Source organism: Acanthochromis polyacanthus, chromosome 19 (assembly GCF_021347895.1).
Source record: "Acanthochromis polyacanthus isolate Apoly-LR-REF ecotype Palm Island chromosome 19, KAUST_Apoly_ChrSc, whole genome shotgun sequence".
NCBI classification, from domain to species: domain Eukaryota; kingdom Metazoa; phylum Chordata; class Actinopteri; family Pomacentridae; genus Acanthochromis; species Acanthochromis polyacanthus.
Window position 1 is genome coordinate 3,921,613 of NC_067131.1, and position 24,910 is coordinate 3,946,522.

General features: G+C 41.5%; 2 protein-coding genes across 3 annotated transcripts in view; one reads left to right on the forward strand and one right to left on the reverse strand.

The window, feature by feature from the left end:
- The window catches only part of skap1 (src kinase associated phosphoprotein 1), a 29,225-nt gene extending 18,857 nt beyond the window's left edge, over positions 1-10,368 (forward strand). Inside the window, exons 10-13 of the mRNA XM_022194561.2 lie at positions 1,556-1,609; positions 1,695-1,804; positions 9,698-9,800; positions 10,129-10,368. Coding sequence (XP_022050253.2) covers positions 1,556-1,609; positions 1,695-1,804; positions 9,698-9,790 — 257 coding nt within the window. The 3' untranslated portion in view covers positions 9,791-9,800; positions 10,129-10,368. The remainder of the gene's footprint in view (positions 1-1,555; positions 1,610-1,694; positions 1,805-9,697; positions 9,801-10,128) is intronic.
- Positions 10,369-10,911: 543 nt separating this feature from the next.
- On the reverse strand, positions 10,912-21,065 carry snx11 (sorting nexin 11). Of its 2 annotated transcripts, none has more exons than XM_051939533.1 (7): positions 20,870-21,065; positions 19,631-19,665; positions 19,225-19,311; positions 17,476-17,576; positions 16,143-16,238; positions 15,830-16,054; positions 10,912-14,402 (listed from the first exon to the last, which is right to left on the reverse strand). In XM_051939533.1, exons 2-7 carry the CDS (start codon positions 19,652-19,654, stop codon positions 13,208-13,210), a joined length of 1,728 nt encoding a protein of 575 aa, XP_051795493.1. In that variant the 5' UTR covers positions 19,655-19,665; positions 20,870-21,065; the 3' UTR covers positions 10,912-13,207. The 2 variants fall into 2 exon arrangements, with proteins under 2 accessions (XP_051795493.1, XP_022050250.2); XM_022194558.2 differs by having other exon boundaries at positions 19,631-19,670.
- Between the last annotated feature and the right edge of the window lie 3,845 nt (positions 21,066-24,910).

The following is a 24,910-nucleotide window of genomic DNA, read 5'->3' on the forward strand; positions in this document are numbered from 1 at the left end:
GGACAAAAAGGGGTGATCCGATCTTCTCAGGGCCGTCGTCCATCACTCTTTCTATTAAATAAGATACATCAAGATTCTGTTTCACTCAGTGAGTACATTACCTTTGCCAAAATCAGTGGTGAGAGGGGAATCAGTCTTCAAACTGTCACGCCGGCGTTCAAAGCCATCTGGGAAGAGGTACAGACCCTGACCACAGATGGCATATCGAATGACGGGCTCTTTCGTTCACTTTCTCACCCCTTCACTTATCAATCACTCTGCACCTCTCTGTGCTCACTTACAGCTTTTACACAGTGATTAGAGACTGCTACATTATTAGGCTTTTTTTTAAAAAACAGGACCGAGGAAAGCTAACATTTGTTTTGTTTTTATTTAAAGAATCTTCCTTTCTCAAGAAATACAAATAATCCCACTTAGTGTACTCCCTCTTTCCTTTGCTTATTTTCTGTAGCACACATAAATGTTGAAAATGACACTGCAGAACTTGTCATTCAAGTTTTTTATCCAGAAATTGTTAAGAGTAAACGCCTAGATATTGTACGAATGTATCTGCAATTTTTAAAGGGATGACACGCGTCGAACAAAACTCAGAACATGGCTGAGTTGCAGGCAGAATGCAGAGCGATGGTGGTATTGGCGCTTGGTGCTGATGACTGATTTTATTGACTGGAAAATTAAATCACTTTGATATAGAAAGCGTTGGCCCATAGCGGTGGCCTCTTGACGGAATGATGCTCCTCTCTGCTGCAGTTGAAGAAAACCGAACAAATGCTCGAACCCGCAGCAAACAGATTGCTTTTTCTTTCCCCACTCTTTTGGTGTTGCACAGCAAGCTTTTTTAAGAAATGAAAATGATTATGTGTTTGAAAAAGAAAATACAGGAAACTTCATGGATTCAAATACAAACTGCGCACACGACTGCAAATATGCACGTGGACGTCCAGTATGTGTGTATTTGTGTGTGTGAGTGTGTCGTCTTTCCTGCTCTTCCTGGAAGCAGAGGCGCAGGTTGTGCTGGAAGGTGGATAGTGTTGCCGGGTTGTGGCATTGCTGTCAGCCCGCTAGTGTTAAGGATGGATGTGGGAGACAGAGGGCAGGCATATCACCGTGTCACCTCTCAGACCGCCGGGTGCCACGCCCCGCAGTCAATGACACGTCCGCCTCTGCATGCCTTAAAGACGGCCTCTTCCTTCCTTTCTTAACTGCCTGGTGCTCTGATGAATGTGAACAAATTGATCCTCAGTCTGCTTAAAGACAAATTAAAATCTCATGTCACGAGGAGATTCATCAGGGATTTGCTGATGACCCTTTTTATTCATTTATTGTTTGTCTTATTCTGTCATTTTTCTTTTTCTTTTTTTTACTGGCCATTTGTCCTTAATGTGTGCAGCAAAAATAAATTATTTCTCGAAAGAGTCACACTCGTAGCAGGTAATGTTTCATGTCGCTATTTTGCAACCAAATTTGTGTCATTCGGTTATTAATTAATCGAATAAATATGAATTAAAATGTTAGACGGCTCTTTCACAAATATCATTTTGCTTTGTGTTTTTAGAAGAGGATTTTCTCGGCCCATCGGAAGAAAGTGGTGACACTGAAAAGAAACCAGGTCAGAATCTCATCACAGGCAATTATGAGATTATTCCATCTCTGTGGGAGCATCTTGGTTTGTTTAAATTTGTGTTTCCTCTCAGCTTCGTCAACAGATTATGCTAACTACTACCAGGGTTTATGGGACTGCCAGGCCGACGAGCCGGACGAGCTGGACTTCCAGAGAGGAGATCTCATCTACATCATCAGCAAGGTCAGCATCAGTACAAAACAAACAGAGAGGTTGTTTAAACACTTCTCCAAATTCTGAGGTTTCTGGTCCCAATTCTACCAGTCAGTTCGATGGCGATTACCGTTCTGCCGTTTACCTCAAATGGAAATCCACTCCTGATTGCACCCTTGACTGGAAGATATAATTACAGCAGTTTAGGATGAGTAAAATGAGTTGCAGACGTGTAAAATGCGTAATTATTTAAGGGTTAAACAACATCAACTCCAGTAATCACCACGTCCTCATTTACTCTCCGTACATGCTGATATCCCCAACAACTAAATTCCTCTGTTAGCGAGCGCCGGTATCTCGATGCAGCAGAGAAGCACCAACAGTGGCATTGTCTATTCCGGGGCCACTAGGGTGAAGTGCCATTCGGGCGCTGCGTAATGGTGCTGTTGTTCATTATGGAGCCTCTATCACAGGGGTTAATTGAGTAGGCAGCCATGCGAAGCTCTTCCTTTCTGTTTGACATAAACTGCAGGTGAAGCCATCCTGCATCTCAGCTCTTTTCTCTCAATCTATTTCCTCGTGTTTTATGGCCATCTTGTCGTTACATGCAGAGTATCTACCAGTGAAAAGACACCCTACTGGAAATCAATGGCTTGTAATTTGGGCACTTTTACTCTGCCGCGTACAGGGACTTGTTCCCGGACTGTTGCTATTGGTCGGTTTCAAATTGAATCATCATGTTCTGTGTTTCGGCTAAATTATCTGAAGAGGAGAGGCAGGAAGAAAGAAGCTTTTTTTGTTAGTAATTACGCTTTAGAGATTGGGAAATTATGTATTCAACCCTAAAATTTCATGCATTTTTAATTAGCAGTTGAAGACATTTAATTGTAATTATTTCTTTATTCTTTTCATTTTGAGCAGTTTTCAAGGAGAAACGCAGTGCTTTCATTTTTGTGGTAAAATTAAAGAAGTCAAGGTTTTAGGTTCAGATAGATAAACACGGGGGAATATGAGCCTCTTGTTTATAACAACAGATAAAGCACAGGTGAAATATGCTCTTCACAGAAGATGGACTTTTAATTGCGGTTCTCTTGGCAGTGCCAGATTAATGAGATGCCAGCCTTCTCTGTCTGTGTGTGCTGGTTGATAGGGGAAAATGTCAAAACAGCCATGTCCATTTTTCACGTAACGATGACAAAGGCACCGTACTTGGGGAAACAAAGGGGACCTGGCTCCGTGCTACAGATCCGCCTCAGACAGCCTCAGACCGGCTCGGCGTATTACTTTTCACTGTATAGATCAGGTTACTGCTTCACTGAAGACCTTAAAAGCAAACCAAGTCCAGGTTGGAAGGAAGAGTTGGTCTTTGTATCTCACAATCTTAATGACACAGATTACTCTTGTTTTGTCAAGCTGTACGCTAAAGTCATAACACAGTGACAGACTACGAGAGAGCATTCTAACTATCTTCTAATGGATTTAAAGCCGGGGTCTGGTTGTAAATTACTGAGAGGCGATCTCCTGACCGCCTCCGAATGTTTTGGTTTTCTGTGACGACACGGCCCCACTCGTGTCCCGTTTTGCGTCCTAATAGAATTGCATTTCCCTCATGAATAGCATTATTTGTATTATAGCCTGTTATCAGCTATTTGTTTTAATGAGCCCTTGGGGAGGGCTTCCCTATGTCTTCTGTATGTACACGCAGGCCCCGGCGGCGTTCAGTTTTACGGGGGATTCCTGAGAACCCTGACCTCGATGAGTGAAATACGGGCCCTTGGCTAGAACTCAAGTCTGTCGCTTAACCGGGGACCCAGACACATGAAATGGCCGTAATAAAACCAGGGCCCATAAATTCTCTTAGAGGGTGGGAGGCCTGGTCGTCTGTGCTGTTATGTCAACACTGACCATAATTACAAGGTAATAAGGACACGCTCTAAGTGCTAAATCAATGGTGCTAACAAACTGTTATTTTTAAAGCTGGGATGTGATTGACTGCTGAAGTGCAGAATGGGATAGCCACAGGCGTGGTGTCATATGGCTGTGAACTGAGGAGAACATGCCGATTGTATAAAAGGCCCTCATCCATCATTATTGATCTCTCACTTACTGTAAAGTGGGGGCATTTTTACTGTATTTGTGTTTTTTTTTCCCTCGTGTGTTGCTGTGTGCGCTCGTATTTGTGTATCACTGACAAAGTAAATAAATTAGGAACCTCACAACTCATACGAATCCCATTAGTTCAAGAGAATTAATCTGGTAGTGAGCCTCTGCCGCCGGTTTCAGCGATGCCTGACTTGCTTTCCGCAGAGCTCGATGGCGATGCTCAGCCCGCTGATACATGAGGTAGAAACACACCGTCAAATCCATCTTGTGATTTTTGCTCTGGCATTTCATTTCTGAGAGCTTGCATTTTTCTAATGCACATTATGGGTTTACGCTGACATTTCAGTGTGTGATGACAAATACTGGGGAGCTGAGTTTTTTGCAATATCACACTCTCAGATTTTTTAACTTGATTTAAAATTGTTGAGACGTTTCCGACACGCTTCCACTGCATCAAGAGCAGCTCAGCGATATTTGTGATAGGATTTACAACGTGTTGTTGCAGTATCAGATTAATTTATCGCAGCGGCTAAAAGCTATTGTTCCACTTCTCCCTGACACGTGTAATACCTGTGGACTCTGTCGGCCATGTCCCACTCTGAACCATAAGGTTGTCCTGCATTCTTGCCCTCTAATTTATGTATCCAGAATCAAAAGACATGGGCTCTACAGGTCAGCTGTCACATTCCTGTATTCCCACAGGCACTCATGGAGAACGGCGGGATGGAGTGGGAAGAGATTTATGGCACAAACCCATCCAGGGTCCTTAAAACTCTGGCAAGCGCCGCTGCCATCTCTCCCTCTTTCTCCCCGTCGCCCTGCTCACCTCTCTTCCTCCGTCCGCCGTCCAACCAAAACCCAGAGAGAGGGCGACGAGCCAGCCAATCCACTGCGGCTCCCAAAGCAAAGCGTCACCTCTCATTTGGCCAAAGTGTTCAGCTGCAGCTGCTTGTTGGCGACAATGAGAACGTGGACACCACTGACACCTTGTGGCGGTTTCCAGCTCGTAACTGGGGCGTTTTTTTTTTAACATGACAGCTTATACCAACATTGAGAACTGATTTACAGCTTTATTGATTTACGCGTTGTGATTTATAGCGCTTTAAAAAATTCAAGCTCCTACGTGTAAAAAACTGTAATTCTAGAAGTTCTGAATAATTCATATTTAAAGCGCCACTTATATTCTGTTCCTGCTACCTGGGACAAACTTTCTTGTGGCTTTTTCTCTGTTTTACAAGCCGGTTTGGCCCGCTGCCCACAGGTCACAGCGACTGAATGCAGCTGAAGAAAAGGAAAAGTGGGCAAACAATCAGATGGGAAAAGTCAAGCAAGAGAGACAAAGAGGGGGGAGATCCCTTTATCCTTTTGTGCGAACCCTGTGCCCCTCTCTTTCTCCTTTTCTCTGTCACACACCCATTTAAAGACCCCTAGCTGCTATTGTGGCCATAGACACCAAGACGCTATAGACAGGCAAGACATCCTATTTACCACCCAAAGTAACAGGGGGTGAGTCTGGGGTTTGGGGTCATGCAGGAGGCAGCGGTCATCCCCCGGTCAACTACAGTAGGTCATTATTCAGCCCAAGCCAATAGCCCAGAACCGCGTCCGAGCATCCCACCCCCAATCCATTCTGCTTAATTATTATAAATGAGGGGCGGCGTAAACAGCCATCATTACAGACACTCAGTGGCATACACAAATCCACTTTAAATTGCTATTAAGTTAAGGAGCTATCTGTAATCCCAGGCGTGCATTAGAAAGGAGCGAGTAGGTTTTCTTTTTATTAAATCTCATCGTCCCTGAGATATTTTCAAACGTTCTCATCCTCTGTCATGTTTCCAATTTGAAGCCAATTCACTGATTTAATTAAAAGCCCACTTGGAAAAAAATGGACACTAAGTAGCCATTTCGATCTCTTGTTATGCAGGAGTATTTTAAGACGGATTTCAACAAGATTGTTTTGGCTCAAAATCCTCATAATTTAGAAATCTATGGAGTTTTTAGGGACCATCGCAGAGCGGTGAGGAGGCTGGTGGAGCTGTGCATGTTTCTTTATCGGGCTGAGCTGCAGTGCATCTGATGAGTCTACGTGGAGGAGAAACGCCGGAATAGAAACAGAGAGGATGCGAGCTACAGGAGAGATGGAATGGGAGGGAAAGAGGGGAAGGGGGGGTTGGAAATGGGGGAGGGAGGGGAGAGATTGTAACACCCAGGCGGCGGGTTCAGCGGCAGGGCAATGAGAGACTTCCTGCGCTCCATCACGCCCAAGGCCTGCCTCAGTCAGCTGGTGGCCGAGGAAAGATGCCTCATGTGTCAGGCTTATTAGCACTCCCCCTAGTTTGTATGCATTTGGGATTGTGTGCGAGTGTGTGCGTTTCATCTGGGATGTGTGCGACGTGAGACGAGAAAGGGGAAATAGGAAAAAAGGAAGCGGACACGGAGTCAGAATTTACTCCCAAAACGGTGCGTTTTTCAGAGACGCGTGTTTTGCTTTCGGCGTACGATGGCGGCGTCACCTGCCTCGCCCATTGTCTTTCACCGCATCCAGCCAGCCAACCTCGACTCACCTTCTCCCCGCTTCAGGCTCGGGTAGCTGTCAATCTGTCCTCCGGTCGGGAACATGAGCGATGGGCCTATCAGAATGCCACCATTAGCCAGCCCCCTGAGTGGTAAATAAACGATCGCGCCGGTACACTGCAGGTGTTGTCATGGCAACCCACTCACAGTGCCCGCCCCGCCCACACCCATTCCCCGCTCTCTCGGCGGAGGAGTCACCGGGAGGTCAGCGAGTCAACGCGCCGCAGCCGCCACGACACGGCGCTGTTCGGCTCCCCCCCCCTCCTCATCCTCCCTTCATAGAGTCAGCCGGATCTGCAGCCAGGTTGCAGCAAAAACACCGGCTCTGATACATGTCACATCTCCAGCTGTATCCCGCTACGTCCTCACAGAAAATCTCCCAGGAGTCAGTGCATCTTCCATGTTAGATTAACTCAACAACTTCCAATCAGTGCACAGATACAGAATTGCACCTGAAAGGCTAAAACAAAAAGAAGAGAAGAAAACAAACAGAAGGGAAGGGGGGCATTGAGGAGTTAGCATAGTTTTTGTCATTTGGATAATTTACTCTCCACGCCTTTTGGAATGTCCCTATTACAGCAGGTGTACTCTGGATGAACCCATTTCAAGTATGAGGAAGATGGACTCTGCACGCCTGACAGACTTCCACCGCCATTGGCACCCACTCTGTGATGTAGCAGTTGTATTAAAATGGCGGCGCTGATAATCCAAAAGACCTTTCTGAGGGAGAATTTGAGACCGACTGCACAGATGGGCCACGGAGATAAATAAAACTCTCTGTCACTACGGTTGGTGGAATAGTGCTGCGACGCCCCCAAGGGAGAGAAAAACTGTTTCGCTCCCTCTCTCCGATGCCTCCCCCCCGTCCGTCTGTCTCCCCTCTCCTCCTCCTCCGTTCATGTTGCCTCGAATGGCAACCAGAGCCAGCTTTCCGCAACCGGGCTTTTCCCCTCCACAGTCTTATGGGGAGCATAAAAAGACCATTTCGGACTTAACTTTCCCCTTCGTTACGAGCTCAGACACACAGCGAATTGTCGGCTTGTCAGAGAGCCAAGCACACTGCAACATCGCGGGCAGAGCTGTCAGTGGGGTTCGTGGGGGAGAACGATGAGGCCTGGGTGGACAATCTGCTTATTGTGGGTACCTGTTTGTGCTGTAGGAACACTTGAGTCTTGTGGTTTATCACCGCCGAAGCGATTCATTCATCCTTGCTGTCCAAACACCGCTCATTAGCCGCGGGCCTCATCCCTCTGGCTGCAGAGAGGTGTCAGGTCGGGATGATCGGCTAAAGCTTTGACATTTCATCATGTCACTGCGTGTTTTTACAACTCGAACCCACAGAACCACATTTCTACACGTGTCTGCTCGCACATATGCAACACAGGAACGCTTCATCTTCTCCTCAGTGTAGATGAACCGTTCAAACTGCCATTTTCAGGAGAGATGAGCGTCCACGGCTCTCTGCTCCATCAGGGCGGGAAGATGAGGGCCGGCTGGTGCCTCCTCCGCTGGGCTTTAACGTCCCTCTGGTCTTTGGCCAAATATTGATCCAGTACAGATGTAGTTAGAGCCCGACTGTTGGGATCAGATGATCAGGTGCAGCTTGACGTAACTCTTTAAACGAATGAAGGGTTCTGTTGTTTCAGTCTTACATGAGAGGACTGAAATAGTTTAAAAATGAAAGAGTTTTTAAATTAGAAAAAAAATGACACAAACTCATTGAAAAAGGATATTTTCACTTCTAAAAAATGTATTAGTGATCAGTCAGAATTACCAGTTATGTGTGTATTAATATTTTACATGAATCTTTCATTACTATTAATTTAGAGCTTACGAATTATTCAAAATATTATCAGGATCACAATATGACCGAATGAAGCAGTCAGATAGCAAGAAGGAGCTGCGTTTTTTTTTTTTTTTTTAGTAAAGTTGAAACGTGTCAAATCAAACCATTAAAGCATTGTGGTGCTACAATACCCTAAAAAAAATCATATTCCATAGATGTAAGGAAATATGATTGTTCGAAGCAGACTGCAAAAAAAATCAACTGTTAGTTTTATTTCTGTGGAAAGCAAATGGAAAAAAATGACAATTTGCACCAAAATCCTATTGCAATATCTGTAAAAATAAAAAACATAATCATATGATCTTTTTTCACATTATTTAGCCCTGGATTGATTTTTTATGCTTCCAACAAGTGCAACAAAAATAAAAATAGTAACTGATTTAACCAACAGGAATGAATCTTTACATTAGGCCTCTGTTAATAAGAATAACTTTTATTTTTAAGGCCAGATTTTAGCCTCAAGCAACAGCACTTAGTTTTTCCTAACTTTTATTTTCAGGTCTTCTTCCAGACTTTATTTTTTAAATCAAGCACCAAATATGTGATTTGTTATTTGCATAAAGATGAGTCAGACAGTAATAAACCCCTTAATTTTATTGTTATTACCTAATCAAATCAGTTATATTTTCAGCAGCAATTGTTCGGTGTTAAAAATGTTCAAATTAAAAGTAAAGACTTCATCAAAAGTTCCAAAAAAAAAAAGATTTCCCCAAATTGCTTATTTTGTTTTGCAGCCTGTCAAAAAAAGCCATAAAGGTATTTATTTTATGTAGAAAATTGTGTCAGCAAAAGATTCTTCACTTTTTTGAGGCCTTTTTCTGGGTCGACAGGATTTAATATTATTAATATTACCCAGGGTTTCTGCATACAAACACATGAAAAAGTCTGATCCTGTGTTTTCTTTTTTTTTTTTAATCACAGCACAGACATGAAATCTGGCTATAATTAGTCTGGGGAAACAGGCCAGCTGTGGTTATGGCTTTTGTGCAGTTAAAAAAAGCTGTTTTATTTTCGACGCTCACTGTCTCGATAGCCTTGTTTACTGTTTGGCTCATTTTTGAATGAAAGCCCCGGAGGCTAATGCTCCAAAATGTCTATTAGAATACTGCACATGGCTGCTCGTGGACGGGATCCGGCTTTTCTCCTTTCGCTGGAGTCGAGTGTGAGCAGTGCACCTGATAGTTCCAGTATTTTAGTGTCCAATAAAAAAGGACTGGGGCCACGTGCGATTGCAGCTCAAATCATTCGAATGGTTGTTCTTGTGTTAATAATGCGGGATAAACGGTGCTCTCAAATCAAATAAAAATGTGAGATTGGTGCTTGATCCCTGCTTGGTTTGCTTTGTTCCCGGACCCCTCGGAGACTCACTGTTCTTTATTTGTTCATTTTGGGTCCAGGAGTACAACATTCACGGCTGGTGGGTCGGCGAGCTGAACGGCACCGTCGGTATCGTCCCCAAGGACTTCCTGCACCCTGCCTACATCCTCTGAGCTGCGACAGGTACCGAGGCACTCTCTTATCATCAGCATTATGGACCATTACTGTGGCCTAATACACAGAAACGGTCCCCCTGGTGCTCGTCCAGATTGCCGCTGAGATATGTTCAGTTGTTGACCTGCCGTTTGTGGCATCTGCTGGCCGGAAGAAGAACTGCATAAATGCTGCGACGGCCAACAGCTCAGAGTGTATGAATGCAACAAAAGCATGATTTCAGTTGTCCTATTTAAGAAAATGATTCCCTAATGCTGCACTGATGGGCACGGCTTAAAATGAACGCTGAATTATTAATGCACGCTCCTCTGATGGTGTTTTTTATTTTCTTCTACAGCCACCGCCACTGCCACGTCCAGCCGCAAATTTCACACACGGATCCGTCAGATAATCTTTTGTAATTTGAGCATGATTACCTCTTAAAAGGCGGTAAATTTCTGTCCTGTAAATGTTGTTCCTGTACACTATAAAGGCCTGCATTATGTTGATGTGCAAACTAGAGCTGAAATAATGAGCTAATTAATCAAAATTAATCACAAGGAATTTTGATAAGTCATAAATTATACCTATATTTACACCTTCTTATGTGTGTGTGTGTTTTTTTAAGTTTGTGTTTTAAGTCACTGTTTTGGGCTGGTGAAACTTTCAAAGAGCATTTTCTGACATTTTTATAGACTAAACAGTTCATGTATTATTCAGAAAAAATCTGATAGATGCATCAATAATGAAAATAACCATTAGCTGCACCCTTAGTTGAGAATGATTAGTAATTGTGGGCCGATGCATTTATTAATCCGCTGGCTAAAATTAGCAACATGCAGATTTTTAGTGACTTATAAATGATTTCCTCTTGAAGCAGAAGTTCTTTCATCACTTGCTGATTTCCAATACGCAGAATATTTCAAACTGTTATTCCAAAAACACATTATCTTATATTTGAAAAAGATGTTCTGAAGAAACCAAACATTACCTGCTTGTGTCTGGGTTTTTTTTTTCCAGTTGCAATTAGGTGTTTTTAATTATTAAACTCATTGTTCGTTTTCTGCCACTAGGTGGCAGGATTGCTCTAGTATCCGTTTGGTGAGAGGTGCACAACAAAGCCCAGCCACAGGCGACACAGTACGGAAGAAAACCTGTTTATTTGAAATAAAATAAGGTTACAATTTGCATATTTACATGGATGCATCACTCAGGATGTCAGCGTTACCCTTGTAGATCCATGTTTTAAAAGGGAGGTCTCATTTGAAAGGGGGGTTTTTGCTTTAAAACATTCCTTTTAAAAAAGAAAACTTTTTCAAAGAAACAAAAAAATACACCTGCAGTCCTTTACAGTGTAGAAAGAAAACAAAACCCAGTAGGTTACAATCCACCTGCTGCAGTAGGTCTGACACTATCGCCACACTAAGACAAAAAAAAGTGTAATTCTGACATTTAAACACCACAATAAAACCTCTGGGTCCCTTTTGAAAAGTAATTAGAAGCACAAACAGCAGTAGTGTGGAAACATTTGCAGCCATATTACACATGTGTTGCACCAGTTGGACTTAAGGCTCACAGATCCGGGAAAAAAGTAAACAAACAGTGCTCGTCTTAATGAACCGAACTTGGTTAGAAAAGAGGCAGCGCTGTGTGATTCATCCCTTTTCTCATCAGGGAGGCCAGATGAAGAAATGAAATCCAGTAAAACAACTGCACATATTACAACAGTGCACATCAGAATCAAGGTCACAAGCCTCAAGTGTCTCCTGCACGGCGGTTCCGGAGTAAATTAACCACTTCAAGTCACGCTGCTGTTGTTCAAATCTCAGATCTGTTCATAAATATAATGCTGCTGTGTGTGCAAAGAGGTCACCTATGTGTCTGCTTGGCTTCGGTCTAAATATCTAAGTCCATCTGTGATAGTTCTCTAGTCGAAGCTTTACATCCTGTAGTGGCGACTTTCACCTGTGATTCATTAAATGCTGCAACACAAACAGGCACAGACAAGTGAGACGTGTCTTTTGTAGCAGGATTATTGAGCAGCAACTCTACACCGGCTGTTTCTTTAACTTCTAACAACATTCAGACACAGTTTTTGACTAAAATAATCATGATTTACATGAGTGAGGACGTGAAAACAGGAATAGCCGTGCACAGTCTCCAGTGGTTTTAAAGATGGGTTCATTTTTAGGAGTCCGTTTTGAAGGAAATGCACCCGAATGTACAGTGAAACGGTTTTCGGTTGCTTTAATTGTTCCTTCCGTCTGCGATAGTCAATTCAGAGTGATTTTGTCTGACGTAGACAAATCAAGTGGAGTCTTTTTTTTTTTTTCCTGTCTTTTCACTGCAGCTCGGCAAAGAAATACTGAGTTTTTTAAAGGGAGTTAAAGTGGGACTAAACAGACAAGAAGTTCTGAAAATACCCACATGATTTGTCTACTGAAGAATGTCCATTTTCTAAGTTTCTTTTTTTAAAATCACATCAGGAAAGTACTGCTTGATGATCAGGAGGACTGCAACTAATTTGTTATATTTTCAAATATTCAATTAGTTGTTTGAGTTGGGAAATGAATTTAATGTCATAAAGAACCAGACAATATTCAATTTTAGGAAGCTGGAATCGACTTTTTTTCTTAAAAAAAAGACTCAGATCAGGTAATTAAATTTCTAAATAGTTGGAGATTAATTTAGTAGAAGATGACCAATCGATTAATTGTTTCAACCCTAACGTTCATGGAGTCCTGTGTTAAAATAGACTGTAAACAAATGTGAACTTACCCTTTAATTTTAGTGTATATTCCAGTCATAATTTGTCCGTCAAGTGTTTGGTTTTTAGAATAATCTCAGGAAAAAAAATGAGCCAAACATGTTCGTTTTACTTCATCTTTAGCTCACAAAACTGAAATATCAGAGAAATATTGTTTCCCCTTTTCTTTTATTATACGTGACCCTTGGTTTGTCCTAAAACTGTGTAATTCTTGGACCCAATGCATGCTACTACCCTGGTATCCTTGTATTTGCCCTGTGCTGCTGCAACACTTGAATTTCCCAATCAATAAAGGATTATTTTATCTTAAATGAAGCTTCTGTGAACGTCAGCGCCCTCTGCTGTTCACAAAAGGTAACTCAAGTCAGTCAGAGGATATAAACCAGTGCCCGATATTTATGTTATGTACCTGAGTGTAAATTAAAATATAGTTTAACATTAGCTGTATATTTAAAATGCAATAGCAACAACATGACTGACAGTGTGAGGCTAAGATGTAAATACGGTGCTTTTAAAATATAGTTTGCCACTAACAGACCTGTTAAACCACTTTGTGTATACAGCGAGCAGAGTTTACATGACCTCCAGTCTGTACCTTGTCTGTGTGATTGAATGCGTCTTTGGCAGAGGACGACTCTCACGATTCATTGTTGCAGCGGAATCCATCAGACTAACGCAACTCCACCTCCTGAGTCTCCTCTGAGGCGTCCAGAGACAGCGAGGACAGGGCTTCCTGCTCTGTAAACTTACTATCCGCTAATCCAGGCACACAGCTGGTCTCTAAGATGCTAATATCACTGTTTTCAGTCAAATCTCCGTCAGTTACGGTCGAGTGAACGTCCAGGGATTTGCTCAGGCTGCCGATGTTGGTCACGTACTGCAGGTTATCCAGGTCGTCCTGCCCTGGAATGTCCTCTTTTTCTTCAGGACATCCGTTCATCTGGAGGTCTAAAATGTTCCTGCTGGAGGCCTCCACGGCTGACCAGTGAGCCACGTCCTCAGGAGACGCCTTCATGAAGCCGTTAGCGGCCTGGACAGAGTACTCGGTGTCCTCGTGGAGGCTTTCCTCATCGCTGACTTTCACAATGCTCTCGTTGGAGGATGGCAGCGAATCCTCGTCGCTCTCGTCTTTGGTCCCCATCAAATCCAGCTCCTGCTTATCTCTTATTCCTGGAAGCTTGTCGTCACCATCTCGCATCACCTCTGGCACATCGTTCACATTGTGGGCGCCGTCATGGCTTTCTGGCTGAAGTGGCATCTCCTCGTTGTTTCCTGATTCTTCATTTGTTTTGTCGTCGACATCTGCAGCGTGACCCTCATTAACCGCAGAGATTACATGATTTCCTAAAATCTGATTCTCAGAGCAGAGGTCCTCCAGAACTTCCTCCTCCTGAGAGCTGCTTTCTGCAACTTGTTCCTCAGAGTTACTGTCCTTTAAATCTAAAATCACTACAGAGTTCGCACATTTTTCAGGCTCATTATTGTCACTTTCTCTCCTTCTATTTTCTTGGGTGTCGGGATGCTCCACCTCCTCCTCAACCCCACAGTCAAATCCAGACCCCATGGGCGAGTGTACCTCCACCGGTGTCTGGATCTGGCAGCTCCTGTGCTGGGTGCCTTCTGCAGAGCTGGGACTCTCCCCCAGATAAAAAGCCGCCTCTGATGGCTGACAGTCCTCGATGACGGCCTCCAGATGGTTGCTCTTCTGGGAGATCCTTATTGAGGAGTTCTTCTTTTGCAGTATTTCCACCGACTCCTGCTCACTGAGCTCCGTTAAACCTTCCAGAGGTTCGGAGTCTCCACAGGACAGAAGCTGAGGGCTGAAGGTCTCGTTAGTTTGCGTAGAAGGTTGATGAGGAGCTGGGCTGTGGAGCAGAAAAGAGAGAAACATGTACGTTAACTTGAGTGCATTGATTTTAAACCTTGCGTTGACCCGTTTTAAAGTTTGAAAATGTGGAAAAAAATATATACTTTCAGTGAAACTTCTCGCGTCCGCATTTTTAACATTTTTGGGAAATTTTTGAACATTTTGGTGGAAAAAAGAAATGTAAAAAAAATGTTTCTTTAAGAACAATCATCAAAAAAAAATCAACCAAAATCCAGCGAATTTCGCTGGATTTTGGTTGATTTTTTTGATGATTGTTCTTAAAGAAAATATTAGAAGTTTTACTAATATAAATGTAATTGTTTTAGATATTTTCAGGATTTTTTGGGAGGATTTTTAGTCATTTTTTGAAAATATTTAAAAGAATTTTCTTGCCAAATTAGGGGGATTTTTTAAAATAAAACTTTTAAGGGAAACTTTTAATGAATTATTGGAATTTTCCAAACCTTGTTTCTCTCAGCTTCAACATGATATACGTTTACTAAAGAGCTGACACAAGAAGAGGAATAAGAGGATGTTAGCTTATTACTAACTGCTATTAGCAAATAGCAAAGGCTGCAATTTAGCGTGTAAGTCATGCAGCACATGTGACTCAGAGTTTAAATTGTCGTGCTGATGATTCTACATGTTCACGCCGCCTTCTTTGTGTGACAGTCACATTGTTGATGATATTTCATGCGGTAACGCTACATCACATGTGGTAAATCTGATAAATAGTAAAAAAAACTGACTCTCTTTAAAATATCTGTCAGAAAAACTGCATGTAGCTGTTTTCCTCAAATCATTCAGGTCTAATTTTTGCAACTTTAACGTCACTAAAGGGGAAATTTGGAAGAAAATTTGCTTATTGACCCTGTTGTTTGTTAGATTAGAAAATTAATTTCCCTTAAATGTCTATGTATTAGAGGCGATGTAGCATCTGGTTAGCTTAGCATAGCTTAAAAACTGCAAACGGCAAATTATCTACAAAATCCGCACACAAAAAATCACTTCTGAAGATGAATAATTCCCATGATACAGCTTGTCTATTTAAATCTTAATAAACTGTTTTGCACAAACAACTAGTTGCAGGTTTAACAAGGATTATGGGTAATGCTGTTCATTAGCAGAGCAGGTGGACAGTTAGCCAACCAGCTGCTAAAAGTAGCTTCGTTTTTGCCCAGCTAGAAGTGAATTTCCCAAAATGTCAAACTGTTCAATCAAGTTTAAAATACAAAATTGAAATTGAATTAAAATACTTTATTTAAAAAAAGTGCCTCATAAGTGTACTGGCATTAAACTGAGTGCTAATTATAAGCTGCAATTCATTAACTAATGGTCCAGAATATAAAAGCATCAGTAATCTAAACTGAAATGTAAACAGGTGATCATTAGCTCTGTGTGAGGAGTTTACATCCCTCCTCGTACCTTTCCATGGACTCATAAGAAACGGTCAAACTGGGCTCCTTGATGGAATCGTCCTCCTGAGCCTGAGCCAGCCCCCGATTGGACGAGGCGTAGGTGAGGATGGCGTCCGTCACGGAGTAGGGAGTGTGTCCCTGAACGCAGTCCTGGATGTGGCCGACCGGCAGCTGGGTCTGCAGGAAGAGGTGGAGCTGGCTGTCCGAGAGGCAAACCGTCGTGTGCACCACCCTGCCACGACAAAGGTACAACACACATTAAATAAAATTTGTGACTCTACAGCAAATCTGATGCTTTGTTTAGAGGAACAGGAACTGACTTGTCCAAGAAGACCTGGAGTCCTTTCCTCCTCCTCTCCAGGAAGTCCTCATTGCTGAAGGAGAAGAGGGATTTTCCTGGGAGGTCTGGGACTGGTCTACAAGGATGAAAACAAGCACATTTATATTATATTACAAACACAACTCTGACATATTATCGCCTTATAAAGCTGATGGTTGTTTATGCACCCATCCAGCAGACTTTGGAGCAACATTATCGTCTATTTAGTGTCATTTTCTGGCCACCTGATGGATCTAAACCCGGCATTCAGTGTCATTTTAGCTCTGTTCTGGTAAATATCTGACTCTTTAGCTGCTAACTGCTCCACTGTTTCCTCAAACTCGTCTCTAACTGTGTCTGTTGGTGCCGAGCAGGTGGCGTACAGTTTAGCTTTTTAAATTAAGAGTGATTTTAAACTATAAAGCTGCCGGCTGTAAAACCAAAATGAGCAGAAAGACGTTAAAATACATCACGGAGCTAAGTGGAACTGCAGAGTTGGTGATGATAGTTTGTACAGAAATATGCCCAGAACGAAGCTGCTGCAGTTCTGGCATCCCTCCGCTTTGTTTTTGAGATTATAAGATTTTACTAATCACTATTCACGGCCTGACCTCTTCATACAATTCCACACAGCCTCCGAATCCTCTGGCAGGTCTTCACTTACTGTTCCAAACTCCGGATCAATAACAGAGAGGGGACAGGCCTTCTCAGTCAGCCTCACAGAGGATGTGAGGCTCACATACTCTGTACACACAATGTTTAATCTATTTAAAAATGGACTGTTATCTATGCGCTTTTGTGTGATGTCATCATTTAGCACTTGCTACCTACTGATCTGCTCATCTTGTCCTTTACCTCCCTTCTTTAGCATGTTTTAATCATGTTCAGATATAAAAATGGGTATGTACTTACACGTTTTGTTCACAAATATCTATCGTTATCTCCATGGGCTGTTTTCTAGGAGTGGAGCAAGATAAATGTCAATGTGTGTTTAATTCTAGGGAGTCTAAATTCTCCTTATTATTGATTTTATACCATACACTGAATAGATTTCAGTCTTGTGCTGGATTATGAGTCTGCATGTACAGTTAAATTACATTGGTAATATGTCTTTATGAGTGAATGTATTGATTCAGAAGTTACAGAAAGCTACAGATGAATTTATGCGGGAGTGTTTTTACATCTTATTTCAGCTGAGAGGTGCAGTGTGGCTCTCAGACATGCTGGTATGTTAAACTGCCTCCAGCCCACATTGTTGGTCCGGGACGACCCGACACTGGAATGCTCACTACTATCGCCTCGGCAAAGAGCAAACATTAAAACGGTCGACTTACACCAAACCTGCATTCTTCTGCAGCTTCTTTCTGAGCCAGACGAACTCGCTGTAGCGCCGCCGCACACAGGACGTCTTAGCTGTGAAGGCTTTACTGTTGGTCTGAGAAGGAAGGAGGCAAAAAAAAAAAAAGTGTTACTTTCAGCAGCACTGAAACACAGAGCAACAGTCTGAGGTGATGTAAGAGCACATTAAAACAGAAGGCAGGTGATGTTTTATGCGTTTTTCTCGAAGTGATCGATAAATCCAATCAGCTGATCTGACTCAAATGTACTGTCGGTGTATCAAAGCCTGATTTATTTTATTTCTGGGAGCCAGAAATTCTCACAAGTGCACCAAATGTAATTTATCACGCTGCAGAAAACTGTTCCAAACAAATGCATTATTTACTCCCAACGTCTGGCTGTTTAGAAGAAAACTCTGAACCATTTTTTATGGAGCACAACCAAATATAGTGACTTATTTTTCAGGATGTACGTTTTCACGCTTGAGGCTTAAAATCACAAACAGCAGGGAGGTCAGTGAAGTAAAAAACCACAGCGTCTTCATCCTTTAATGTGACAGCTCAGTACAATGAAGCCGCTTTATTCATTTGGGGATTCCTGCTGTGACCGGAATGGCTCGTGTTCCAGCTGTTCAAACGGTTGCCGGGCTCATGGCGGGACCGAAGCGTTATCACATGTCAGATTTGTTCCAGTAACGTGTGACACAGTCCAGTGACGTCTGCAAAACAAGCCCCCCTCTGACAGCCTGTAATCGATTAAAACTGGAGCCGAGTTCTTTAAAGTCACGTCTTTACCGCAGATGAACAAATTCCAGTTAAGGGAAAGTTCTCAGGAGCATTGTTCTTTTTCATTTCTGTTTAATCAGACAGAAATTTAGAGCTGCAGTAACACTATAGCAGCATTATTTGGGTAATTTTTAAGCAGACATTTTGAACATTTTCTGCACATTTCATGCATAAATAGGCTAGATTTTCATTTTTGACATCTAAAAATGTTTGGGCAACAATTAGACAAAAATCAGTAATAAAAACTACTACTAGTTGCAGCTGTTCTTTGTTTAAAATGTTCTATTCGAGTGTTTCAGTGTGCGATGATACAGCTAAATTGAGGGCACTCTGTGTACAAAATGAGGCAATAAATGTAGTAATAAATGTTTTTCTGCAGGGTGTTTGTGCAGCGAAAATAACTGTCAACCAGCTGACCAAACACCACTGGGGGTTTTCACACCTCAACTTTGCAATCAGCAGCAAACAACCCGATGTGAGATCATGGTGAGTCACATGGTTTTAGTCAATTTCCTGAGTCACCACCCACTCAACATGTCGATCTGGGCACGGAGCCTCAGCGCTGACACAGCATTCCTCAACGCCGGCTACCGCCTCGACAACAACGTCAGCTCCTGTCCGAACAGCGTGTAAGGAATCCGTCTGCTCTGTGCTCGTTTGGCAAGTGGAAGCTGAAGCTCCAAAGCGCGTGTTTGTAGACCGGTGTATGACTACGAGTAATTCTCACCGGGCAAGAGGAGGTTATTAAGCATCAAGTGTTTTGTTTCAGAATTTTCTAAGCAAAGCACTTTTCACAGACTGTTTAGGGCGCACTTTAAGGATTTTAACAGGTCTGTCATACATTTTAAACCCACTTTTAGGAGAAATAACTTCAGTAAATGGTAGAAAAATACCCCACTCAGTCTCCGTTGTACTTTAAAATACTACCCCTCAGCCCTTCAGACTTGTCTTCATACTCACATGCAGGAATATCTTAAAATCTACATATGAATTCCAGGAGCCTTCGTTCTGAATGCGGGGATCCTGGACCCGCACCGCAACAAACTCCTGAAGGACAGAAAACAAATACACCGTTTCAGAAGACACGAAAGAAAACCACTTGATGCTCGCATGTTTGCATTTTGCTGTATCGTGGTAAAGCCCAGCAGATTGAGATCTAGATTGCTGTGCAGGCACGACACATGCTTCTTCTGCAAAAACAAAGTTCCTCAAATGAGTTTCAACGCATCAATGAGTGGTATTGTTCTTTGGCATACGAGTGGGAGTTTACTTAACGGGTGCCTGATGCATCCCTGTAGATGTTTCACCAAAGGAACGTTTCACAACGGTGGATTAATGTTTAATGAGAGAGCGGGATGCTACTCACATCTTCTTCGTGATGTCTGATCATCCTACCGAGTGCTGCACTGCAAAGCAAGGAGAAATCAATGAGTGAACGTTCCAGTGAAACGCATCAGGAGCTGTAGCATGTTGGGTACATATTCTATAGTGTTGTCATGAGCTGATGAATCACCCTCAAAAAAGAGAAACCGGTCAGCTTCAGGAAACTTAGTCACTTTTGCTGCTATTTGTGTTTACCATTAGGACTTATTTCCTTAAAAATAGTAACCAGCCACCACCTCCTCTCGACTCATGGTTGTTTACTGCTTGAAAAATTACCTTTAAGCAGATTATTTGTCACTTACCGTAGATTTAGATTCCTTTTGCCAATATTAGTCATACATCATAAGCTCAGAGTGGTCAGGACTGGGACCAGTTTGGCTTTAAACTAATAAAAAACTACTTTGATGACAGGGTGACTTTTCCATACATTGTAAATTACAACATGTCATGTCATTGTGTGACCAATCGCCACCCCAAAAAAAAATATATTCCACTGAATATAATGGAATAGAGAAGTCAGCACCAGAGAAGCTGGAACCAAATATTTATGAGTTTTGTTGTTGTTTTTTTTAAACAATTTGCACTTGTTTCACTAAAAAATACACACAAAAAGCAGACCATGTGACATAGAGAAACTAATTTTACCACTTTCTACTACTACTAGGAACTGACCCAGGCATTTCCCCACGATGGGATACTTTCAGTGGTTGATGATGATTATTTATTTCCCTCAGAGAAGAATTGTATTAACAAGAAAGGATATCAGGAGGACAACGTCAGAATGTTATTAAGTAATGACTGTTAAAGGGCAAAGTGGAGAAAACACCCTGAGGTGACATTTACATTGTACAGACATTCACTTTATAATGTTAGAAAATAAAGGAATTAATACTTAGAATTAACTTCTACCAGTGATTTCCACGATTACTGGTATTTTTAACACTATTTCTCCACCAAATCAAGCTAAATAATTCAGCTATGATTGTTGAAATTAAGCTTTTTTGTACATGTACTCTTAAATTAGTTTAATTGACTTAAATTAGCGACTCTCCAAAAGTTGTACAGAGAAACTAACAGAAATAGCCATTAAATAAAGAACCTATAACTGTTAAATCGTGAGCTGTTGCTATTGACTAACGTCTAACTACTTTCTTCGGGTTTCTGTTTGTCTGGCCTGAATAACAAGCTAGCTAAAGGCTAACTCCGGCCGACCCTCACTTACTTTCATAAGGTCTGTGCGGGCTGCTGCGGTGATGTCCGGCCGGCTGCTGTCGCCGTTTTCCTGCCCGTCGATATTTCTGAAACACCGGAGAACAAAATCCTCAAACAAGGAGGCTTGTTTTCACGGACAGCTCCTATCTCCATTTCGCAAGTCACAAGCGCCCCCGTCGTAGCGTCACATCCTAGCGTGGTTACATCACCGAGCGTGGTCAGAGTGACGTCGGGAACAGGGGAGGGGCGTAGGGTATGGGTGTGGAATTACAATGAACCCCAGAGTTCGTTTTTTTAAGCTTTTATGAGTTTGTCTGGACTTATACCAAAAATAAACAAAGGAAAAGAAAGGCTTTCTTTAAAAGCAATCTAATAATATGGTAAGTATATAAGATAAGATAAAAACTTTTTTAATAAGGAAGAGAATTCTTGTGCCAGTCACTGCTAAAAAAAAAAAAAAAACTATTTTACATAAGAAATGCAGTGCCTAAACATAGAGACCAATAAGATATAATATATAATAAGATAATACATGTGTCCCTTCAAATTAAATAAGCAATAAAAAATGTATCTGCATTTAAAACTATTGGAATTTATTTATAAAAAATTATATTTAGCTGGAGTGAAAAAAAACTACTGTTAAGCAAACACAAAGGGAAATAATTTCAAAATGATATGAATAAAGAACAGAACAGGCCGGATGTGGCCGGAGGGCCGCATGTTTGACACCCCTGCTGTAGGTTCTTATCCTTAATACTTACTATTGTCAGGTAAAGTTGTATTTTATACCATTTTTGTAGGGTGTTAGACCTTAGTATTTAGGATACTCAGGTAAATTCAGATCATTAATAAAACTAAAGGGTCTTAACCTCAAAACATATACTTGTGAGGTTAATTGGCACAGCAGCTGCCATTTTAAATCAATTTCTGTTTTGGAATTGATTTTAGGATCCTTTAATTGGTTTATAAAGCCATTAATGGTCTTGGGCCTTCCTATTTATTAGATTTGTTTTGTCCTATGAACTTTCTAGGACCCTCAGGTCTGCTGTTAGTGGCCTTCCAATTAAATCAAAAGACAAAAACAAAAACCTACAGTGAAGCAAGGGTTTGGTTAATATGGTCCACGTCTTTGGAGAAACCTTCTAAACAACCTGAGGGCAGCACACAGTGTTTACTATTTACACTGGACATACTAGTCATAGTGATTATCCTATTCATTCTGTTTACCCTGTCCATGCTGTGTATATACTGCAGATATGCCCCTTCACATATCCTACATGTTCATACTGTTCATCTTATATCATATATAACACGTCTCATAGAATTAATTCTGTTCATAATGATTTTTCTGTTCATCCTGTACATATACTGCATGTATCTTGTTGCATTAATACTGTTTAGACTATTCATGCTATTTATACTCTTTATATAAGTATCATTCCCTACCAGTAGACTTAGATTATCTATTTTATATTCTTCGCACATCTACATATTCATATATTGGTCTGTTCATTCTGTTTGTACTGTAACATACTGTAAATACACTACTGTTCAAAAGTTTGGTGACACCCAGAAAATTTCATTCACACAAAATATTATTATTCTCTTTCCATATTCCTAGGGTGACACCAACAGCTGAAACCATATTCCTTGTATGTTGTGTAAGGTATGCACTATTTGACACTTTGATTGCACGTTATACTGTGTACAATTCTGTTTGTGACAAAAAAAGTCTTGAACTTGAACTATTATTATTATTATTATTATTATTATTGTTATTATCTTATATGGGATAATTGTGGACTGTTTGGGGCCCCTGAAGCTGGGGCCCCTAGTTGGTTGTCCTGTCTGCTCTGATGTTCGGCCCATTGGGATTCATAAAGTGCTTCTGTCTGTGTTCCTCATGCAGTCGGAGACGCTCCGTTCATCCGCTCCTCGCTTTGCGCGCATGCTGCGTTCCCAGATCTATGAAAGTTGCGCTCTCAATCGCGCGTGCCGCTGCCGCCCTGCTGATTGAATCCATACGGTTCTCAGTCGGTGAAACTGCGCCTGTGCCACTGCCTCCAACGGCCGCGCGCTCTTCTTCTCTTGTAGCAGACGAAGGGGCGGAAACGACACATTTGGCTGTAGTCAAGCTAGCGGCTCTGCGTTTTGACAACAAATCACCACCAACAGCCACGTTATCACTGTAGAATTGCGACACAGAGGCGGCCGAGTAGTTTTTATTTCGGTCCGGGTGGAAGTTTTTAATAAACATTTAAACTGTAAGTCATCGGTGAGTTGATTTTTTTTCCCCCTCCTCCTTCCAAACGTGTTGTTTCGGTAACGTTTGATGGTGCACGTTAGCTAGCCGTTACTGCATATTTTCATTGATGAAACCGCCTCCGCGCTCTAACGTCTAGTTCGGGAGACACAATACGTGCGACCATAAATCTTAATCATCGACAGACAGGCATCCCTCAGTGTGTTGCATTAGTTGATATCGCGAAAGCAATATGGTGGAAACGGCGGCTAGCTGCAAACTGTGGCTCCTCTCTGGGCTTTTGTCGCGCGCTGTTTTTCTTCTTTTCGCTCGCTACCGTTAGCAACAGCCATGTCTGAGATGAGCACCGAGGCTGTATTTTACGCCAGGACGATGCTAATTTAAAGTAAAGCCCAGTTTATTGCACAATTAGCCCTGCGTTTGCACATGCTGCTGGTGTTTGCCGCCGCCAGGTGTTGCAAAGCTCCTGTTGTTGATGCTGCCATGAACGTGTCTGTGTTTGGTTTGTTATTAACCAGCAGGATGATGAACGTTAGGGGTCGACCGATGTGGCGCTTATTCAGAATAGACAGAGAGCTGCAATGATTAAACTGTTTCAATAATAGCTCCATCGATTTTAGGTGTTCATTGATAGAGGGGAAAAAAGTGAAAGTCCTCTGATTCTAGCTGCAAAAACGTGAACACATCTGGTTTCTACCTCCTCTGTGACAGAAAACAGGACACATTTGGGTTGTGACAAAACAAGACGTCATCTTAGGCTGTAGAAAACACTGATTTACATTCTTAACCATTTTCTGACATATATCCCCTTTTTTCCTGACATTCCTCGCCATTTTCAGATTTTTTTATTTTGCATTTTTTGACATTCTTCACCAATTTCTGACATTTTTTTCCACCATTTAACAGACATTTTTTCATAATTTCTGAAATCTTTCAGTTTTCTAACATTTTTCACCTTCTGACATTTTTTAAAGCATTTTCTGACATTTTTCACCATATTTTCTGACGTTTTTCCAACATCTTTCACCATTTCTGGAAATTTTTTCGACATTTTCTGACATTTTTGAACCATCGTCTGACATTTTCCACCCTTTTCTGACTTTTTTTAACCTCTTTCGCCATTTTCTGACATGTTTAAGAATTTTTTCTGACGTTTTTTTTTACAATTTTTCTGACGTTTTTCACAATTTTCTGATATTTTAAATGTTTTTTAAATATGTTTTGCCATTTTTATGACATTTTTCATAATTTTCCAGGCTTTTTTTCACCACTTCTGACATTTTTGAACAATTTTATGATTTTTTCCTCCATTTCCTAGACATTTTTCACCCGTTTTCTGGCATTGTTTAGACCAAACAACTAACTGATTATTCCAGAAATTGATTGACAAGATTAACCAATAATGGTACTAACTGTTCGTTGCAGCATAGTTGTCATCACAAACGCATGACTCTCATTTACACTGATTCTTTTCCCTCAGTTTTCTTACATTTTGAAACAGCTAATAATTAACAGCTCAATTGACAATGAAAATAGTCATTAATTACAGCCCTGGAGAAAAATGACCAATATTTAGAACTGATGCAGAGAGAACTGATTTGCAGAAAAACAATAAAATATTGATGTAAACATTCATAACAACATAAACTATGGCATAAAATAGGAATTAAATGCTTTTATTTAGTTATATTTTACATAAGTCTAATTAAAAATAGTGACAAAATGTAAATCCTGGTGTAAGCATTTAAAATACACAAACTCTGTCACAAAAAGTAAATTTAAATGTTT